The sequence below is a fragment of the Podarcis tiliguerta genome (assembly GCF_965153285.1).
Source record: "Podarcis tiliguerta genome assembly, chromosome: 2".
In the NCBI taxonomy this organism is placed as follows: domain Eukaryota; kingdom Metazoa; phylum Chordata; class Lepidosauria; order Squamata; family Lacertidae; genus Podarcis; species Podarcis tiliguerta.
The window spans coordinates 78,552,983-78,571,617 of NC_139535.1; the positions used below are offsets into that span (position 1 = coordinate 78,552,983).

General features: G+C 39.7%; 1 protein-coding gene across 6 annotated transcripts in view; it reads right to left on the bottom strand.

Moving 5' to 3' along the window:
- GABRA1 (gamma-aminobutyric acid type A receptor subunit alpha1) overlaps positions 1–18,635 on the bottom strand; it is a 40,768-nt gene that overhangs the window by 19,600 nt on the left and 2,533 nt on the right. For all 6 annotated transcript variants that reach the window (XM_083430874.1, XM_083430875.1, XM_083430876.1 and 3 more), the window contains 4 exons: positions 18,039–18,132; positions 12,744–12,859; positions 3,915–3,982; positions 929–1,149 (listed from right to left, as the gene is read on the bottom strand). In XM_083430874.1, the coding sequence (XP_083287000.1) occupies positions 929–1,149; positions 3,915–3,982; positions 12,744–12,859; positions 18,039–18,112 (479 nt within the window). In that variant the 5' untranslated portion in view covers positions 18,113–18,132. The remainder of the gene's footprint in view (positions 1–928; positions 1,150–3,914; positions 3,983–12,743; positions 12,860–18,038; positions 18,133–18,635) is intronic.

Below are 18,635 nucleotides of genomic sequence, written 5' to 3' on the forward strand. Positions count from 1 at the left end.
TAGGTCTCTTGGTCTCCTTCTCCTTTTTTTATTGCTCAGGGTTGCTCTTCATCATTACATTCAGAACAGAGCAGTGCTGAACGTACACATTTCTGAAAGTCAGAAATATACCATTTATTAACTATGTTTATACCCCTCCATTCATTGAAGGAGCGTAAGATGATGTACCTGGTTGTAGCCACCCATGTAACAACTCCAGGTTCATGAAGGAACAGAGATTTGAACCTGGCTCTTCTCCATCCTAGTCAGACACTCTAACCACTACACTAGGCTGATTTTCAGGAGAATTCCCAGCCCTTTTGTAAAAGAGTTCCTTGTACTTTTATGCTCTTCCTCTTTTTCTGTTCCAGAACACAAGCTTTTACTGGGGTCTGCCAAGCAGACCAGAAATGCCTATGCTCCTTCTGAAGAGCAAAATCAGCTCTGGATCTTGTAAAAGGAGCAAAACAATATCCCATTCTTCCCGTCTCATTAGTGTGCTTGGCTTGCCAAGTGAGACAAACCCCTACTTGTCATGTACAGGATGCTACTTTAATGCCATGGAGGAAACGACTGTTTTCACTGCAGCAGCTACAGCTCATCCATAAGACTGGACTGTAAGGGCCTAATCTCCAAACTTGTTAAAGTGAAATATGAAGCCTTTTCAGTATCCCAAAGAATTAAGTGGAACTTAAGTAAGCTTAAAGGTCATAAAGTGAAAAGAGAAGCTCAGAAGAGAAGAAAAATTGATACCGAAAACAGCTACGTTCAGTGTATCCTTAATGTATCCTTTTCAGAATGTATACATCATTTCAAGATCTAGAATTCTAAAATAAGTGGTTTTCTTTTTTTAAAAAAGAGGAATATAGAAATAACTTGTTCATTAAGAATGATAAATTATACAACACGTTTTTCATGAAAGGAGAAGATGCCATTTTGCAGTTCTTACCTCATTGTATAGAGCAGTGTCCCATCTTCTGTAATTCGCAAGAGTTTGTTAGGCATAGTCATGTTGTGAGCTACTGATTTCTTTCCATTGTGGAAAAAAGTATCTGGTGTCCATATTTTGCTGGCCATTAAATTATTAAGTCGGAGGACTTGCATGGGTCCTTTGAACTTCAGTCTTTCATCCCTCCAGCTTTGCCGGAAAAATACATCTATTGTGTATTCCTAAAAATTGGACAATGGGGAGTTTTGAAAATAGTACAGTTTGGCAATAGGACTACTGAATAGGAAGAAGCTTCCAGAACAAGGCAGAGCTTTTTTTATATCATGCTCTCTGCTATACTGGCAAAGAATATATGAAACCCAAAACTGACTTTGAAAGGGTGTTACTCATCCAGTCGTCTGCATCTGGGCCTTTACATGCGCAATATGGACAGACCTTACAGACTACCACAGAACAGTGAGATTACTTCCTCAGAGAAGTTTCATATCAAAATTCAAGTATGCAACAGCAGCCACAACAGGGAATTCGCATGGGGAAATGGAAGACTAGGACCTTGCTCTCTCATTCCTTGGAAACTCCTTCTCTTCACCTGAAGCTATAATAGGTTTTGCATCTTTGGAACAAACAGTACAGTCCTATACATGTCTACTCAGAAGTAAGCCTTATTGAATTAAGGGGTGAAGAACCTAAGGCTCTCCAGATGCTGTTAGACTCCAACTCCCATCAGCCCCAGCCAGCATAAGGGATGATGGGAATTATAGTCCAGCAACATCTAGCGGCCTATACATCCCAAAGGTAATTTGCTATGCCACACACATTCTGCTTCCACAAATTGCCATTCACTCATATCCACAACCAAATAAAATGACAGTGCTGCAACCTGCACATAAACACAGAGCTCACTTTCATTCTGCTTCTTTCACAGAAAGTATTCTCTGCACCATGGGAATATATAAATAAATTATCAAATGATAAACTCCAGATATGTGTTATTTCACTCATACACACTCTTCCTCCAGGCTGATCAGAGCAGATTGCACATGGTTCCTAAGCAGCTTGTCACTCAGACATCGTATAGGCCCAGACCTTCTCTGATTCAGCTGTAAAATGACCACGTGTCTGTATAACATTTCTTCAGAGGCTGCCTTAGGTTCAAAAGGCCTCCACAAGTAGATGAAGTACATGAAACTAGCAGTCTCTGGGCAGCAGACACCAGGATGACTATTATTTTCTCAGTTCTCTACCAACCCTCCAATGCACCAGTTACTTTAAGAACTTTAAAGTACCCTCAGTGGGGTTTCAATTCTTTAGCTAGAAATGCAACTGTTTTTCATAAACTGTTTTTAAGGGGTAACATCCTAAGTCAAGAAGAAAAATGGAACCTGTGCTCATCTTCCCAAACCCTAAAAAGGGTTACGATGACTTGATTGTAAAGAGAGAGTATCATAGAATAAGCATTAACTGTGGTGCATGTTACAGGAGACACTGATCCTCAATGGAGGACAGTCTCACTACTATAGAAGACCATTAATGAAAGTGAACAACAGCTATGCCACAACATTAGCTGTGTGCAAAGCACTTGTGAGATGAAGCAGGAATAAGGCCACTTTCCTAGTCCTGCCCTCACTGTTGGATTAGCTCTGCCCCCAAAATCTGCACTGATCACAGGGATCTGTGATAAGAAACAGCTATGGGTAAGATACCAATACTCAATATAGAGTCATCGGGGACAAGACTAGCCCAGGGATGTAGTGTCGGAGTGGCTCCAGGTGTGTGGCTCTGTTCTTGATTCAGCTCATAGTGTCACGCAAGTAATGTGTGATCAGGCTATACTCATCATCATTCCTCAGTGCATCTGAGGTCAATGCACTAGACACTGGAACTGTATAGTCCACTTGAACTGAGATCCATGCACATAGGCCCTGATGGGGCCTCCAGTGTGTGCTTTAGATATGCATGGTTTGGAGGAAAGTTCTTCCTATGATCTTGCGAAACCAAGTAATCATAATAGTCATAACAATTGTGGTTGTCACTCCACAAAGAACTTTTCCAATAATATTCATGGCCCATATATTTCAAGATTCCTGAAGGGAGTATTCTGGAATTGGTTCTGCAAAAGTATTTGCAGCTCCCATCCCAAAAGAAATTGACTTTGCATTTCATATGTCTTTTTCAAAAGATGTCCATTATATGATTTACAGATAATAAACCGCATCTACCTGAAAAATCGGTAGACCACTACAATCAAGGCTATGAAAAAGTCTTGCTAACTTTGGCTTCTTAAATCCTTTTAGTTTTATTAAATTATGTCATAATTTGGCATGTTTGCTAATCAATAGCCAGTGTTAGGGAATATCTCTTTGAAAAGGCTACATCTTTGTGGCTTACCACAAGTTGCTTAGGTACAAAATGGATAATGAAATCCCGCAGATGCATTTATTATAGGTTTTTATTTTGACTTTACCTCTTTATATGTAGTAAAGTGGGTGGTCAGGCTTTTAACGACTTGAGTAGTCATGCTTGACATCATCCTTACAACAATGACAACCACAAAAACCTGCAGTTCAATTACCCATTCTTTAGGTGAGGTATGTGTGTTATATGTGTCCTCAGTAACTGTGCTGAGGATGGCCTGAACAATCAGACAAGATATAATTTACTATCATAATTTACTGTCAACTGCATTGCCCTAAACTGGTTCGCTGGATGTCTCTTAATCATGTATTCTGCACCACATACTTCAAGTAATCAATTTGCATAGTAACATGCTTTATCACAGGGAAGGCTTCCTTCCAGTTGCTGATGCTTCCCCATATTGGAAAAACTGCTACAAACATTTCAAACAAATTGAACTATCAAACTGGGGATGGCACTTGAGGTGAATATTTAAGTGCCCTGAAATCAGTCAAGGTGAAAGACTCGGAAAACTGGTCTAGAAGCAGAAAGCAGACAGGGCGAAACTGAGAGAAGATAGGATGGCACTTACCATATCATGGTCTGAAACAGGCCCAAAGCTGGTGACGAAGATGTCGGTCTTCACTGCAGTTACACGCTCTGATGAAGCAGGAAATTAGGATAGTGAGTGCTTATCAATAGCTTTCATTAGATCCCAAACCAGAAGCTGTTATCCAAACAAAGAACGCATTGACTTTTAGAAGCTCTGAAATAAGAGGTGGGGCTTAGCTCAATGGTTGAAAGCATGCTTTGCTTGCGGAAGGTCTCAATTCTTGGCATCTCCTCTTCCATCTGAAACACTGGGTCGCTCGTACTAATCAGTGCAGACAATACTGAGCTAGATGGAGCAAAGGTCTGACTCATTATAAGGCAATTTCCTATATTCAAAATTGGCCCATAACATGAACTTAGTCATTTTGGCCCAGATCCACAAAACCATCAGTATGCTGTTGCTTACAAATTATTTTCATCCCCAGCAGACTGATCAGGCACCTGATTGGCCTTCCTGGCTACAGTGAGATGATAGATTGTATTTCTATGTTGAGGTGTTCTATGCTGAGACACCTAGGTTGTGGAACTCTTTCCCTATTTATAATACATAAGCACCATCAATGATTTTGCTTCGATTGCCTGATGAAGTACTTCCTGTTTATATGGGCCTTTTCGGATGCATATCCTTTTGTCATTGTGCGCCACTATCCAGATAAGTACTATTCTAGTTGTTTTATGGATGTGTTCTATTCACTGCCTAGGCACTTCATTTATTTTTGCAGTCTATGAGCCTTTAAAATAAAGAAATAAATTTAAATTACTGTAATTACTCTGAAATGTGCATGTATTCATATAAATTAGCATATGCACATTTTATTCAAATGTGTGTCGTTTTTGTGACACCTAAGTGGCCACCACAGACACATTCCTCTTTTATAAATCCATGTGCACTGTTACAGGCTGGTTTAGGCAGGTCTGTGCTTCCACCTCGAGTGAGACTCGAGGTGAGTTCAACACTGCCATTTACTCTGCACTCCCACCACAGATTTGGTGTTAGCCACAGTCCATATCTATCCTGTTGTTTCTTTTGAAATACTGTGATTGATGCATCCCACTCCCACTCCCCGCAAAAACGACAACAACTAGTTTTGATCTGAATTGAGAAGAAGAATGAGGAGCAATGAGCACATGTCAGGGACTGGCTGAACACTGAGGAGGGGTGGCTGGATACTGATAAATGGGCACCAGGAGAAGCGGGATTGGAGATTGACTTGGAATAAGAGACCAGTGAACTAGGGGAACCTGTAACAGCCTGGAGATAAGAGTCACAGGCAGGAGAAGCTGCAGCATTGGAGAGTAAAGAACAGGTACCGGGTGGAGGAGACAGATAGGTCAGGCTGGTGTAAAAGCCAAGGGTTTTCACACCTCCTCCTCCTCCTGCCCCCACCTCTCCAGTTCCACTTTTGCCCAGGACTAGAAGAGAATTGAAAATGGAGGAACAGAAGGTATTGCACACAGCTCGAATAAGGGAGATACATAAACTGCAGTCGGGGGTGGGGCCTCTCTGTTGCCTCATAGGGTGCACACCTAGGAGTAGCTGAGAGATATAGGACATGCCTTCCCCTAACTTACAAGTGTACCTCTTACAATAAAGAGTTAATTTCTCACTCTGGACATTCTGCTCAATATCAACTCATGTTTTCCTGGGAAGTAAAGAATAATATTGTAGTATTCCAGCTGTGGTTGCTTAGTCACACAGTGACTTTTGAGGACTATTTTTTGACTGCTCTTAGGACTGACAACCATACAAATGATATTGAAGAGGCAGTTAGACAGTGAGTGTTCCTAATTAGTCCTCCAGCAAAATGGATGTGGCCTAGTCAAACCTGCTTCCAAGAGAATATTAATTGCCTTAGAGAAAGGTGCAGATTTTCTTGATGCCTAATTGGGTTGGAGCTTAATCCTAAAGAGGGTCATAGTGAGAATTAACCTCAAAGCACTGAAAGTGTAAGGGTACTCTTTGTCCCCAAAGAAATATTCATCTTGAAAAATGAGTCTTCATTTCTTGGTGGAGCAAACTGCTTGGGAACTGAAGGCTGTGTTCTCATCTAAAAGAGCAAATTAGATTTAATGTTTTTCCTTAGGTCGACTAAGGGACAGTTACACACAAATAGGTTCAGGGCAAACTCTGAAAACCTATTTTCCAGGAAAATCTGTGTTGGGTTGGGATGAACTGAAATGGAGAAGAGAGAAGGGTGAAGGGAGCAGATGGGAGAGGAGAGGATTCCTCTTAATGCTTAACTTAATGCTTAATGCCTTGGTTCCTGAAGGCTGCAGCCCTATATACATTTCCTGGTAGTAAATCCCACTGAGCTCAATGGGACTTCTGAGTAGGCATTCCTAGGATTGTGATAGATGTAGCTTTTCCGGTGAAACAGGCTGCCTGGGTTTATTTTTATCACTTTGTTTAGTTCTCAAACTTTATATACCTCTTAGCATTGCATCTCATAGGCTTAACTGGCAAGTCCTATTGAATTCAATGCAATTAAATTAGCTTAAATTCCTATATTTTAATATGTGTGCTCAGAGTGCCTGACTTCCCCAAGTGATTTTGAATGATGATCAGTGTCAGGATAAACCAACATGGTGCCCTCCAGGTGTTGGATAACAACTTACACCATTCCTTGCCATTGGCCATATACTGGTTGGGGCTGATGGTAGCTGATATCCACAACATTTAGAGGCCACCACTTTGGCTAACCTGGCCTAGGTAAAAGATGAATGAGTGCTGGTGCTCAGTGCTTTTCAGCAGCTATGGCTACGCAAACATCCCTAAGCAATTACAATATGTCGTGTTCTGACCTTACCCAGAGTCCTCTCGTCATAAATTGCATCATTTATGTCATCAGTCATGTTACGTGACATATTTTTTTTGTTAAACTCTACCTGAATAACTAGCTTTCTCTGACTAGATTCTGTGGAGGTTTTTTAAATGATGATGATGATGATGATGATGATGATGTTAATTTCTGCACGCTGAGAAGGGAACTGCCCTTTCATAGATTCGTGTTTTTTAAAAAGACATGCATGTGCTTGTTTACCACTTTTGCAATTAGATGATTCAGCTGTGCTTTGTTACATGCTCCAAAAATAATGACTCATTCTTACATAGGACACTTTAGAGCAAGTGACTCACAGACTTGGGGTATTACTTCACAATGAAAGATAACCATCTCTTATTTTACCATTATTAGTTTGAGCGTTTACACCCACCATCTAGATGGAATTGTGTTCCTTTGGACTACAAAACCTGGTGCCAACCTGGACTCAAAGCCGCCTCAGGCGTCCTTGTGGATGACCTTTATGAAAAGGACAGAGCGAGTGCAATTCTGTTCTGTTTTCATTTCATCCTCAAAAATGCATTGGGGGGCAAGGGAACTAAGAAGAGGTTGTGGGCTAAGGTCTTCAGCACTCAATGTAAGCCATAAAGAAAGGAGCTAACAGAAATTCTAACATAAAAGGCCTACTTTTTCAAAATACTCAGAAGTGTGTGTGTGTGTGTGTGTGTGTGTGTGTGTGTTAGCAGAAGTATAACTGGAGCATTTGCCCATTTTCGGCTCACAAGTTTGTAAACAGAGTAGGATTGTGCCTCAGCTCTATATGTACCCTGAATAATGAGGTAAATCAGGGTGATTTAGGATAGTCATTCACATTACCTCCCCCCCAGCCCCGGTTGAATCACTCTGTTAACAAGCATGTGTTAAAGGCTAATAGGGGGCTGTCCAACCTTGCAAGCAGCTCTGTTGCATTAATTTATCCATAAAGTTAAATGCACGACTGCTGCCACCCTTTTCTGAGAAGCAAAACCAAGCTGACTAGGGAAATGCCCAAAGCTTGAAAGGGAAGGGGGTGCAAAGGAGAAATGCAAAGGTGGGGGCCTTTTTTAGGATGGACAGGTCTAGGTTTTAATCACAGCAAGTTTTCCCCCCCAGTGTGCTCCAATCACAGTGATTTGAGGGCAGGATGTTGGAGTCAACAAATGGGCCATCACTCTCAATTCATAAGGGAAACACTCAGGGCAGGGGAAGACATCACAGTCTCCTTTGGGATGTAGAAAACAACTAGAACACATTATTTTAAAATAATGACCAACTACATAGAATCAACAACCAAAGCGTTTTAGTTGATCTAATATATGAAGCCAATATATGTCCCATATGAACCATAAAAAGGAAGAATAAAACATGATCAGGTGGGAACAGGCTAGTCTGGCTGCTTCAACATTATTATACTAATGCCATTGGATACAGTGGAAGATTCATAGTTTCTTGTGTGACTAAAGATTAATAGACACCCATTGAAATACATGAGCTTAACACTTCTTGTTTGATTTATTTGCATGAGGGTTTGTAGACCTGGTTGGAATGCTTTCCAGTGACCAAGGCTCCAACCAGATGTTAAGACTTGTAGCACTGGCTTACTTTGAGTAAGGTAAATTAACTATTAGTAGTACTGCGGCATAAAATATGATGCTTTATTTACTGCAGGGATTTTGCAAACATCATAGCTGAAAGATGCACTCGTACAAATATATAGCTTCAGGACATTATGGTTGGATGTTTCTCTGGCACTTTGAAGGCATCTGGATGTTGGAAGGTGAAATGCAATAATGGTATCAATTTTACCCATTAGCATACTAGTTGACATAGGTCTGTGCTCTGCTAAACATCTCAGGATAACTTCCTTACCATCTTTATTTGATGGACAATCAATCGATACAAGTGATATACTGTTACTTATGCCACTAATCTAAATGTCAATAAGTGCCATTATCTCTGTTTAAAAATAAAGCTGTTGCACAGTGGTGAGTTGGTCTTGCCAAAGAATCGAATCTTCATCCTATCTCCTCAATCTTTACTTGAGCTATTTAAGTTTTCTATTTTGGAGCACTTGTTTAAGGATAAATAATAACTCAGAGATGGAAGGTGTTCATTCTAATCTACAAATACTTAAGAGGTTGGGGGGGGGGGGCTTGGTTGCCCAAGAGATAATTATTGGACCTAGCTATCTAAACTGCTGGATTCTACTTGAACAAGAGCATACAAATTCAGTTCCGTATGAAAATAGAATTTGAATTGGATCAAGGGTCAAAACTCCACTGAGTGTATCATTGCACCTGTAATAGGAATTGTCTTCCAAAAAAACCCCCACACATATATAGAGCTATACATTTGAAACTCTATAGAGCCTTGACTAATCCATCTCCATCTCATGCTGGCCAAGGAAAATGGGAATAGAATATATTTATACTGCAATCTTCAGAAGCCATGCTGCCAAGAGAAGGGATAAGAATGTTTGTTCATCGTGTGTGTCTTCCTGCCAAAGGATGCAGCACCTGCAGCTACCTGATTTTGAGAAACCTAAACGATAGGGGTGTCAGAGAACTCTGCAAACTTCTGATCTGGGGGATCCAGCTCCCCTCCCACCCCCCACCCAAACACATCAGTTTGGGGGCAGACCCAAACGGTCTTGGGTGTTGTCTGCAATGAGCTTGGATTGTGGCCGTAGACATCTCCAGGCTCTATATCATGTTGAAAATGTGGTTAGAGTCATGATTTTATGTTATTTTATCTTTATCCACATAAATAATGCTGTTTTAAAGATTGCACCTTTGTCTTGCAAGGCACATTTGACTCTCACCAGTTGCACTGCAACAGTTTTTTAGCTGTTAATGGCTGCCAACCCAATGGCTATAGTACAGCCAGTGATGTGGTCACAATGTACACTAAGGCCCTGAAAATGTCTTCCATACCACAGAGTTACTGGGTTTTATAGATAATACTTTTTTAGAAGCCGTTCCTTTGAATCGGTAGTAACAGTTTTATTAGACAGGCACCAGTAAAATGTGCTGTTTCTCAAAGTTACATACTTGATGGCTTGATTCAAATGTTTTATTGATAAATCCCAGAACTTTCTCTATCAGAAAAGAAACGAGTTCACACTGGGGACATATTTAAGTGCCATGTTAACACACTACTGCAAACTACCACTGTTGTAGGCTATGCCAATGCAGATGTTGAAAATGGGGCCGCTGATCTGTGCTATGGCTTGTCGTGATTATACGTGATCATGAATGAAATCAATTTTCAAAATCTAATTAGTTCTTTTTCTCTTGGTCTCTTGGCTATATGCAGGAGTTAAACCTTGTGTCTTGGTGTGGGGGGAAAGAGGTGGTCAGAAGAAAAAAGGCACTTTAATGCAGAAAGTATTTCAGAATAAAGGAGATGCAACTAGCGACTGGCACTGCATAGATAATCTACCTGGATTCACCCTGCTTCCGTCCAATTCACAGGTTATGGATGGCATTCCCAAGCCTCCCTTTAATCCCCACTCACAGCAGCTTGAATACCTCTGAATCATTTTTAATAATTGATTTAAATTGCATCAAATTATCCCTTCGCCTAATCAGAAAAGGCATTACTACTAACTCATGTATTATTCTTAAATGAGATCCATCCAGCTTTACTTGTATAGTATGTTCGGCGAGAACCATTACGGTTGACTAAAACCTACTATTGTATTAATCAAGGATCAAGAAATATTTATTTCTGGGCTAATCCTTGAGTATACATGAAAGTAGAGGAAATAGCAGCACAGGAAGCAAGCAGAATGATTCCATATATATATATATATATATATATATATATATATATATATAGCTTCCAAAATTAAATTCAACGTCCTCAGTGCAGAACAATCCATTATTTTCTTCAGTTCTTCATAATCTATGAACAATATATACTCAACAAAGCCAAAGTTTAAAGACAATCATTGCTAAATTCAATGCCATTATAATAAAGACTTTATTCAGCATCTACAGGGGAATCTGATAAAAGTAACAGATAACCGGGGTGAGCAGTGGGGGAGGCACTGAATAACTGGTTAGATGATAGATTGCGCATGTTTGTGTTTTGTGTGTGGCAAATGAATGCTTGTTTGAGGGTTGTTGAAATTAAATATGACAAGTGGAAAAACATTCCATTTTCTATGCAACGTACATACCTGATAGCTGAACATTTTTTCATCACTTTATGCTTAGTAGATGGTTTGGGATCAAAAGAAATGATATGTGCACAGATGAGAGAACTATACATACAGCTGATTTTTCTTTTTGCTTTCTGTTTTTGCTGCAGCAATTCCAGCTGCTGAAGAGACAAGGTACCATCTGATTCAAGCAAACATGCCGGGTTGAATCCAGACATCCTTTGCATGAATACAAGGGTTCCTTCCTTCCATTTCCGTACAAAGGCTCTGAGACTCAGCAGAGGCTCCCGCTAGATGAAACAAGGGTGAGTGAAGTTTTGCTGATTCCCTCTGCAACCCCCCCCCCTCTGCTTCCCATACTGTTCTAGAGAGGTTCTCAGAGGGGATGGGATGGAGTCTTCAGGAGAAAAGAGGAGTCAGCAAAAATTGCCTCCCATCCTTCCTCCAGAGGTAGAGCCCTATGAGTGGGTTTTCATTTTTGGTTATGGATCCAAGCCATTGTCTCTATGACAGCAAGGACTCCTGAAGGAGAAATAGAAGTTAAAGCTCTGCTCAGTTCTCTGACACATCCACACACATGTGTTCTTTGGATCCCAGTAATTATCGTAATGGTCATGTCCTTGGAAGTTCATAAGATTTTGAAAGTTATTTGGCAAATATTAGATACAAGTTGATGCATCAAATAAAAAACCATTAGGAACAACATTGAGCGTACTATATCTTGAGTGCCTAGACATGTCATCAGCACATCTTAAGCTGCCCCTTCCTGTTGTAGCCCCCTGTTCACAGCCACCCACACCCCAAAAGAGTGCTCCTGGATGCTGAGAGCAGTCTTTGCTGTAAAGTGAGGAACTACAATCAGATGTATAAATTGGGACAGTCTCCCACATAAATTGTGGTAGACTGCAGCATCAGAGAACTCTTAAGAAGAAAATATTTTTGAATACGTTCTAAAAAATCCTAGAGCAGCATTATATGTTAATAATACAAGAAATACAGTTGACTCACACTTCCTCTGTTTGCAGAGATTGTTAGGTTTAAAGATGCTCTTTTTTGCCATTTTTTTAAAAAAAAATTGTGATGTGATTATTTTCCTAATTATGTCACAGTTCATATTTCACATTTTCAGGACTGTGTAAAAAGGCTGATTTTGGCTCTGAAGTCAACTGTTAGAACTGATCAGCCAGTCCTTAAATCAATATGGCCCACTTCTGCCAACAGGGTTAGCGTCTCAATCACAAAACACATTTATATGATAGTATGCCCCATTATCATTAGTGGGAATTACTTACAAACAAATATGATCACCACTGCTACCTTCAATCTAACTGAGTTCAGTCTGGGAGCAAAGTATAAATCTGATTTAATGGGAATGATTTGGTCTTTAAAGATTTAATACAGCATCAGTCATGGAAGATGAGACTTTCATTTACTTGGATTCAGATATTTACTGCCCAACCCAATGGATGCTTACCCAGAAGTGAATCCCATTATATTCAATGGGATTTGCTCTTAAGTAAATGTGCCTAGATTTGTGACCTTAATCAATGTTATGAGAGGATCTGGGGGCGGGGAGGGGGAACGGACATTTTTCATCTTTTGGATCATGGAATTTGGCCACATATTAAGAAGAGTTTATATGACAACAAGAGAGGATTTAGCAAGGGAATGCTGTTGGATGGATCAGTTTTCAATACCTCTTTGTTAATTTTATCAGTTTACAAACATATAAGGTAATATGATTACATTTTCAAAAAGCAAAAGGAACAATCATTTTAGGCAATTTTGTTTGTAAAGTCAATCAAGAAAATACACTAACACACACCTCCCAATCCGGGTCTCAGGCGGTTATCGTAACCATCAAGCAAGCGGTCCAGAATTCGAGTGAATATTGTTGTGTTGTCCTTAATTTCATCTTGTAAGGAAGTTGACTGTCCATAGCTAGGGAGGAAAACACTGCTGTTAACATTATAAACCATTAATCCACCAACAAACCTACAAAATCATAATTCTGAAATCTGCTTAATCTTGCTTATACTGATTTATAGATGCAAAATCTCTTCCATCATGCCAGATTGTAGTAGCATTATAGGATACTTTCTCCTGCATGCTTTCTTTTTAAAGAATGCATAGTCATTGGGCAGCTTAGAGCAATGCACAGGGATGCCTAGAAATGGATAATAAATGAGGCAAAAGAGGCCCTACAACAAAATGTTGTAATGCGGGGTGCTTCTGTTCAAGGTTTCAGACCCTTTACCCTCTGCCCTGCAATAGTAACTCACCAACTCACCACCACTGAGCATGGGGGGAGGGCAGGCTCACACATTTGTGCCTGATCCCTGTTATATTACATTCTTTAATTTCTCTTTAATGTCTATGACATTAAAGCTCTCTCTTCCATCCCTGGAGACATTTTAAAATAACTTCTCAGTTTGAACCAGGAAGATACAGATATAGACATATTCCTTTGCTCACTCGCTCAACTGTCTATTCCTCTCTCTCATTCAGTAACTCAACCTTTAGTTCCTGGCTCGGGGGGGGGGGGTCCTGCAAAAATTTAGTACCCGCGGAAACTCACGGTTGCCCAAAGTTTGCCTATACTTCTCTTTTGTGCAATGGTGGTGGTGCAGCAGCAGCTTTGGCTATATACTGTATGCTTCAGTATATAAAACTACAGGGAGACTCCAATTAGTATCAACTGATCCTTTATTTTTTATGCTGTTTTATGCATTATTTCTACTTTCCAGTCTACAGATTTATGAGTGTAAAATAGTATGTTTTCCTTAAATCCCCTCCCCCAAAAAATCAGTTTATGAAAGCTTACCTTAAAAGAAGTACCCATAAATCATCTAAATATGCTAACAGAAGTAAACTGCAATCCTAACCCCACTAATCTGGGAATCAGCACCATTGTGCTCAATGGTGCTTCCTTGTGAGTAGACTTGGTATGGATTGCACTGGGAGCTAATAATCAACAACCCGTTACTAAACATTTTCCCTGAGAAATACGTGGCAGTGGTTTCAACAAAGTATGTTTCGAATTGCGGCCAATGATATCTCCATGTAGCACAGCCTTGTTTGCATCCCTGTAAACTGGTTGGCACCATCATAAAAGGTGTAGTCATTTCTAATTTTCCTTTATTAAAATGCAAACCCATTTACACCTTCTAAATTTTCTTGACGTCTTTGTTTTTGTTTTAGGAAAATAAACCTGGAGGCATACCTAAATCGTTGCTTAGCAAACAGGAAATTACATTTTGAGATAGCAGGGACGTTTCCCCTTCTCTCTCCTAGATTTCATACCTCCTGCCCAAATGATAAATAAACATCTGCACCCAATATACCTGACAGCAGTGCTGTTCAGGCATCCTGGCAATTGCAGGGATATGGCTTTATGGTTCATGCAGCAGGTCTTTAGACCCAGCTGCTGAAATTAGCTACAAATATCAACTGGAAAGCTAATGTGTTAGCATGGTAGTACAGCTCCCTTTTCACCAGAATGCAGTTTTGATATATAAAAATGCTGGTAGCAGTTGGTTTCCATGGATTTGCCACAGCCACGAGCTAAGTTCTGTCCTCTTCTTCAAACACCTGAAGTTCTTGTCATTAAGAAAGTGCTCCCCTTTCTGCACTTTCAAGTACAAGCCATACTGTTTTCTCCTAATCATCTATCATGGTTGTCTAAGAGCCAAATCTTGGAGTCCTTCTTCTGCCCTTTAACTGGGAAAGATCCTATTTGCAAAGTGGGCCATTTGCCAGTGTAAACTCAGCAGGACTTAGCCCTTGAACCCCAAGCTACTTTCCTCTTGATCACTTTGTCACATACATTATTACTGAATCAGCCTTCTTTGGGTATCTGATGTGAGGTAATGAACAAAAATCTGTGCTCCAAAAAGTCCTCTGAACCGTACCTCTTCATGAATGTTAACAAAGGGGATAAATGTTTTATAAGGTACAATTATACTGATCATCTTTTCCCATAAACTGTCATTGAGGTGGGCGATATGCAATATTAAGCTAGTGTTACTCTTCCTAAATGTGAATATGAGATTTTTGTAGAACTAACAAGCAGAAATATGGAAAAGAGCTAGTTTGTAGTACCTTTTTATGAGCGGAAAAATTCAGCTATAGCTCTTTCAAATGTCTCCCTCCCCCCCTCCGCCCCCAATAAAAGATTTCAAATTGAAACAGTGTTCCTTCAAACTACCGGTTAAAAATGCACATAAGGAAACACAGAGTGTGTTTAATTACAATTTATTTGATTCTGTATGAGAAAAGTTGCTGCTGCTGCTGTTGTTGTTGTTAGAATATACTGCCCTATACCCGCAGGTCTCAGGGCAGTTCATAGGATAAAATCAGAATATAAAGCCACAAAGTACATAATCAGCTCACTAGAGGTGTAATATAATTCCTATCCTAAGTACACCTTTGCAAACTGATGGATGTTTATTAAATTCCCTGTTATTATTTTTAAACATCAGGGGGGGATTTTCTTTGCTTTTCTTTTTTTGCTACTCGTAAGGAACAAGAGTGTACTACCCTATATAGTTTGTTAAGGGCCACCTGCCACATTCCAGATAAGACGGGTCTCTGCATTGCCTTCATACGCTAACTGCATCTTTTCTGTAGCATCTGAAGGTCATTTGCACTTTTGGAGACACAATATCAACATGTCCCCAAGAGCTGTATCTGGTAAAGACTTCCTGACACGTGTTTGCCATGCAGTTTTCAGACGTACAATGTGGTCAAACTCCTGCAGAAATGCAGTGGCCCATTTTTTCCTTGGAAGTGGAAGCAAGAAGTGTCCTGATGCCTATTTATTGTACTACATTTTCCATAATCAGCATGATCTTCAGTGTGTTTCTCCTGGTCATGTGCCATTAATCTAAATGCCAACACAATTCTCTGAAGAAAGACCAGATGGACATGACTCTTAGGAACCAAGCTGCTCTTCAATGCCTATCTCAGGATGAAGGTGGGTAAAAGCAATGGGCAAAATCTGAAAAGTATAGGCCTTGTTATGTCCCATTGAAACCAATGGGCTTTATGTGAACAGTGATCGGCTTAAGTAACATTAATTTCAATGGGCAAGCCAGTTGGTGTGCTTGACTACACAGCCCTATATATGTCCGTTCAGAAGCGGGTCCTGTTGAGTTCAGTGGACTACCCTCCCAGGAAATTGGGTATAGAACTGCAGCCTTAGTATTCTCAATTATATTCTTGAATTTGCTCATCATTGAAAATGTACTGAGAAATGCATGCATATGTTTATGAGAGATAGTGACATACTACTGGCAACATTGTGAAGATACAATTGATAATGCCTATTTCCTGAACGTGATGCTTTTAAAGACATCAACTTAGAAGTCTTGCTATTTTTTTCAGATAAACACTCCGTTGAGCAGATGTCTCCTTCTGAATAGGCCTCTATATAATGCGAACACAAGCCCCTTTCTCCACCATCGTAAAACGAAACATTAGAAATGTGAAATTTCCAGTGTTTTTATCATTTCTCTTTGACACAATCCACCAGTCCTTCTTCTTTTTCTTTTTCTTTTTAAAAGCCCAACCTCTCACAAGCATTGGCAATGCCATTTATAAACACAACTGTCGGATTACAAATTTGTGACCCTGCCTTCCATTTGGCTGGCCCTCTTTGTGTTATTGATCTCTAAACAGCCATAAGACAAACCTGTGCAAGGATTTTATCTATGAAATTAAGGGGGGGGGGTGTTTCAGTGTATTTTGAACATCTTGAAGGAAAATGTCAGTGACTGTGTTTGTGGTTCCATACTAAACAACTGTATAATAAAACACTGTGCACTGACTCCATCTACAGGTCATTATAATAGTGACACCTCATAAAATTTTTCAAAAGCAGGCAAATGCATCTTGATTCCCAATTCCAAATCCACAATTCCAGTGAAACATACACATCAGCACATGACAAAGAGAAAATGGCAAAACAGAGGAAGATAGCCACGGGTCAAAGTTCTCCTGTTCCCCTTTCCTTTAGGAAACCAGTGTTTTTGTTCCTTCGTCACTCATCAGCTGTGCGAAATAGAGCTGTACACATCTTTTGCTTCTATATTTATTTTATTCTCCTGTTCTTTTAGAATAAATGCTGAAGCTAAATTCAAAATCCTCTGCCCCCAACTCATTACACAAACACACATTTACACCGTTACCTGAGAATGATTTATATAATGCTGCTGAATAAAGGGAAGGGAGTTATGGGGAACAATTCTGTACCTATAATTTGTTATCCAAAATGAAAACATATTTCCAGTGATATATTCAGTATATGCATTATTGACAGAGGTGATTCTTATATGTACATTTCAAAGTCTAAGAATTCTCCCCATCCCCCATTCAGTATGTTTGAAGTGTATTTCACATTCTATTGATGTTAGTGCCCAATTTCCCATGTCTAATAATGCAATTAGATTGCATCCTTCTCATGCATAGTGTCAAACCATACCCAAAATTTCAAATCCACAACTATAATATTTAGGCACAATTGTTCACATTTTTTAAACCCAATGTATTTTAGCAGCACAAACCTATGAGCCTCTACTCAGAAGTTAATCCTATTGAGTTCAATGGAACTCACTTCCAGAAAGTGGAGATGGGCTCAAACTCAGTATTATAGAGTAACTACTTAACAAGTAAGGTCCAGTCCTAGAGTCTGCAGTCCTGCTAATTTCAGTGAAAACAGACAATGAAGAAATCTCTGTATAAATTGCTAAAATAAAGCTGTGGTTTCCCTTCTGCGCAGAATAAATGGCTGCAAAAATTATCTGTGCAAAGGCCTATCTAATTTTAGCTGCATTTAAATCATTAATCTAACCTTAGGGTGGGTAAAGTAGTCTTGCTGAACTCTTTTTTGAAGAGCAATTGCATTAAAAGATGTTATGCAAACAAACTGTAGTTTTCTTTCAATCTTCTCGTATTTTGACTTAGCTGGGATTTGAGCAGGATTAACTTCCCCCACATACAATTAGTAGTAGCCCAGTACATGTGCTGCTTCTTTCTTATTCTTTTGATGCCACCAATAGAAAAAGAGTTCCATACTTATATTAATGAATGTTTTTTTAAAAAAAATAAACTCTTTCCCCACCTTTGTCCAGTTAGTGTGCTCATAAGGAGAACCCAGGCCCAAAGGCGGTCACAGAGAAGATGCATCCTCTTCATGGTAGATTACAGATGTTCAGCTGAAAACAAAATAAAAACACAAGTCAACATTTCTTACTTGGGAAAACTGCTTGAAGACACAACAGGTCTACAAGAACTTTGGATGGTTCGCCTTGAAGTCAAGCAGTGATATCACAATGGTGCACCATTTAGAGAAAAAGAAAATGGCCCCATCCATAGTACATCTAATAATTTCTAGACACTCTAGAGGTTGGGTTCTTCATTTAGTTCCATCTGATCTACCTGGTGCTTAAAGTGCTCTGGCACTCAAAAAAAAAAAAAAAGTATTCTCATTAAGTTCTACTACTTTTGAGTGCTGTATCTGTGATTCTTTTTGCTGGCAGCATAAAATAACCAGAAAGAATTTAAATATTCTTTTAGTTTTAATGAGTGAGAAAGTGTCCCTTGACTGTCTCATACAGTGCTGAGGGAAAGGGTGTCCCCTGAGGTCATGGAGATTCACAGGAGGTCCTGTGGTGAGAACTTTCTTCTGGAGGGATCTCCATGCCTGCCTTCTTTGCTA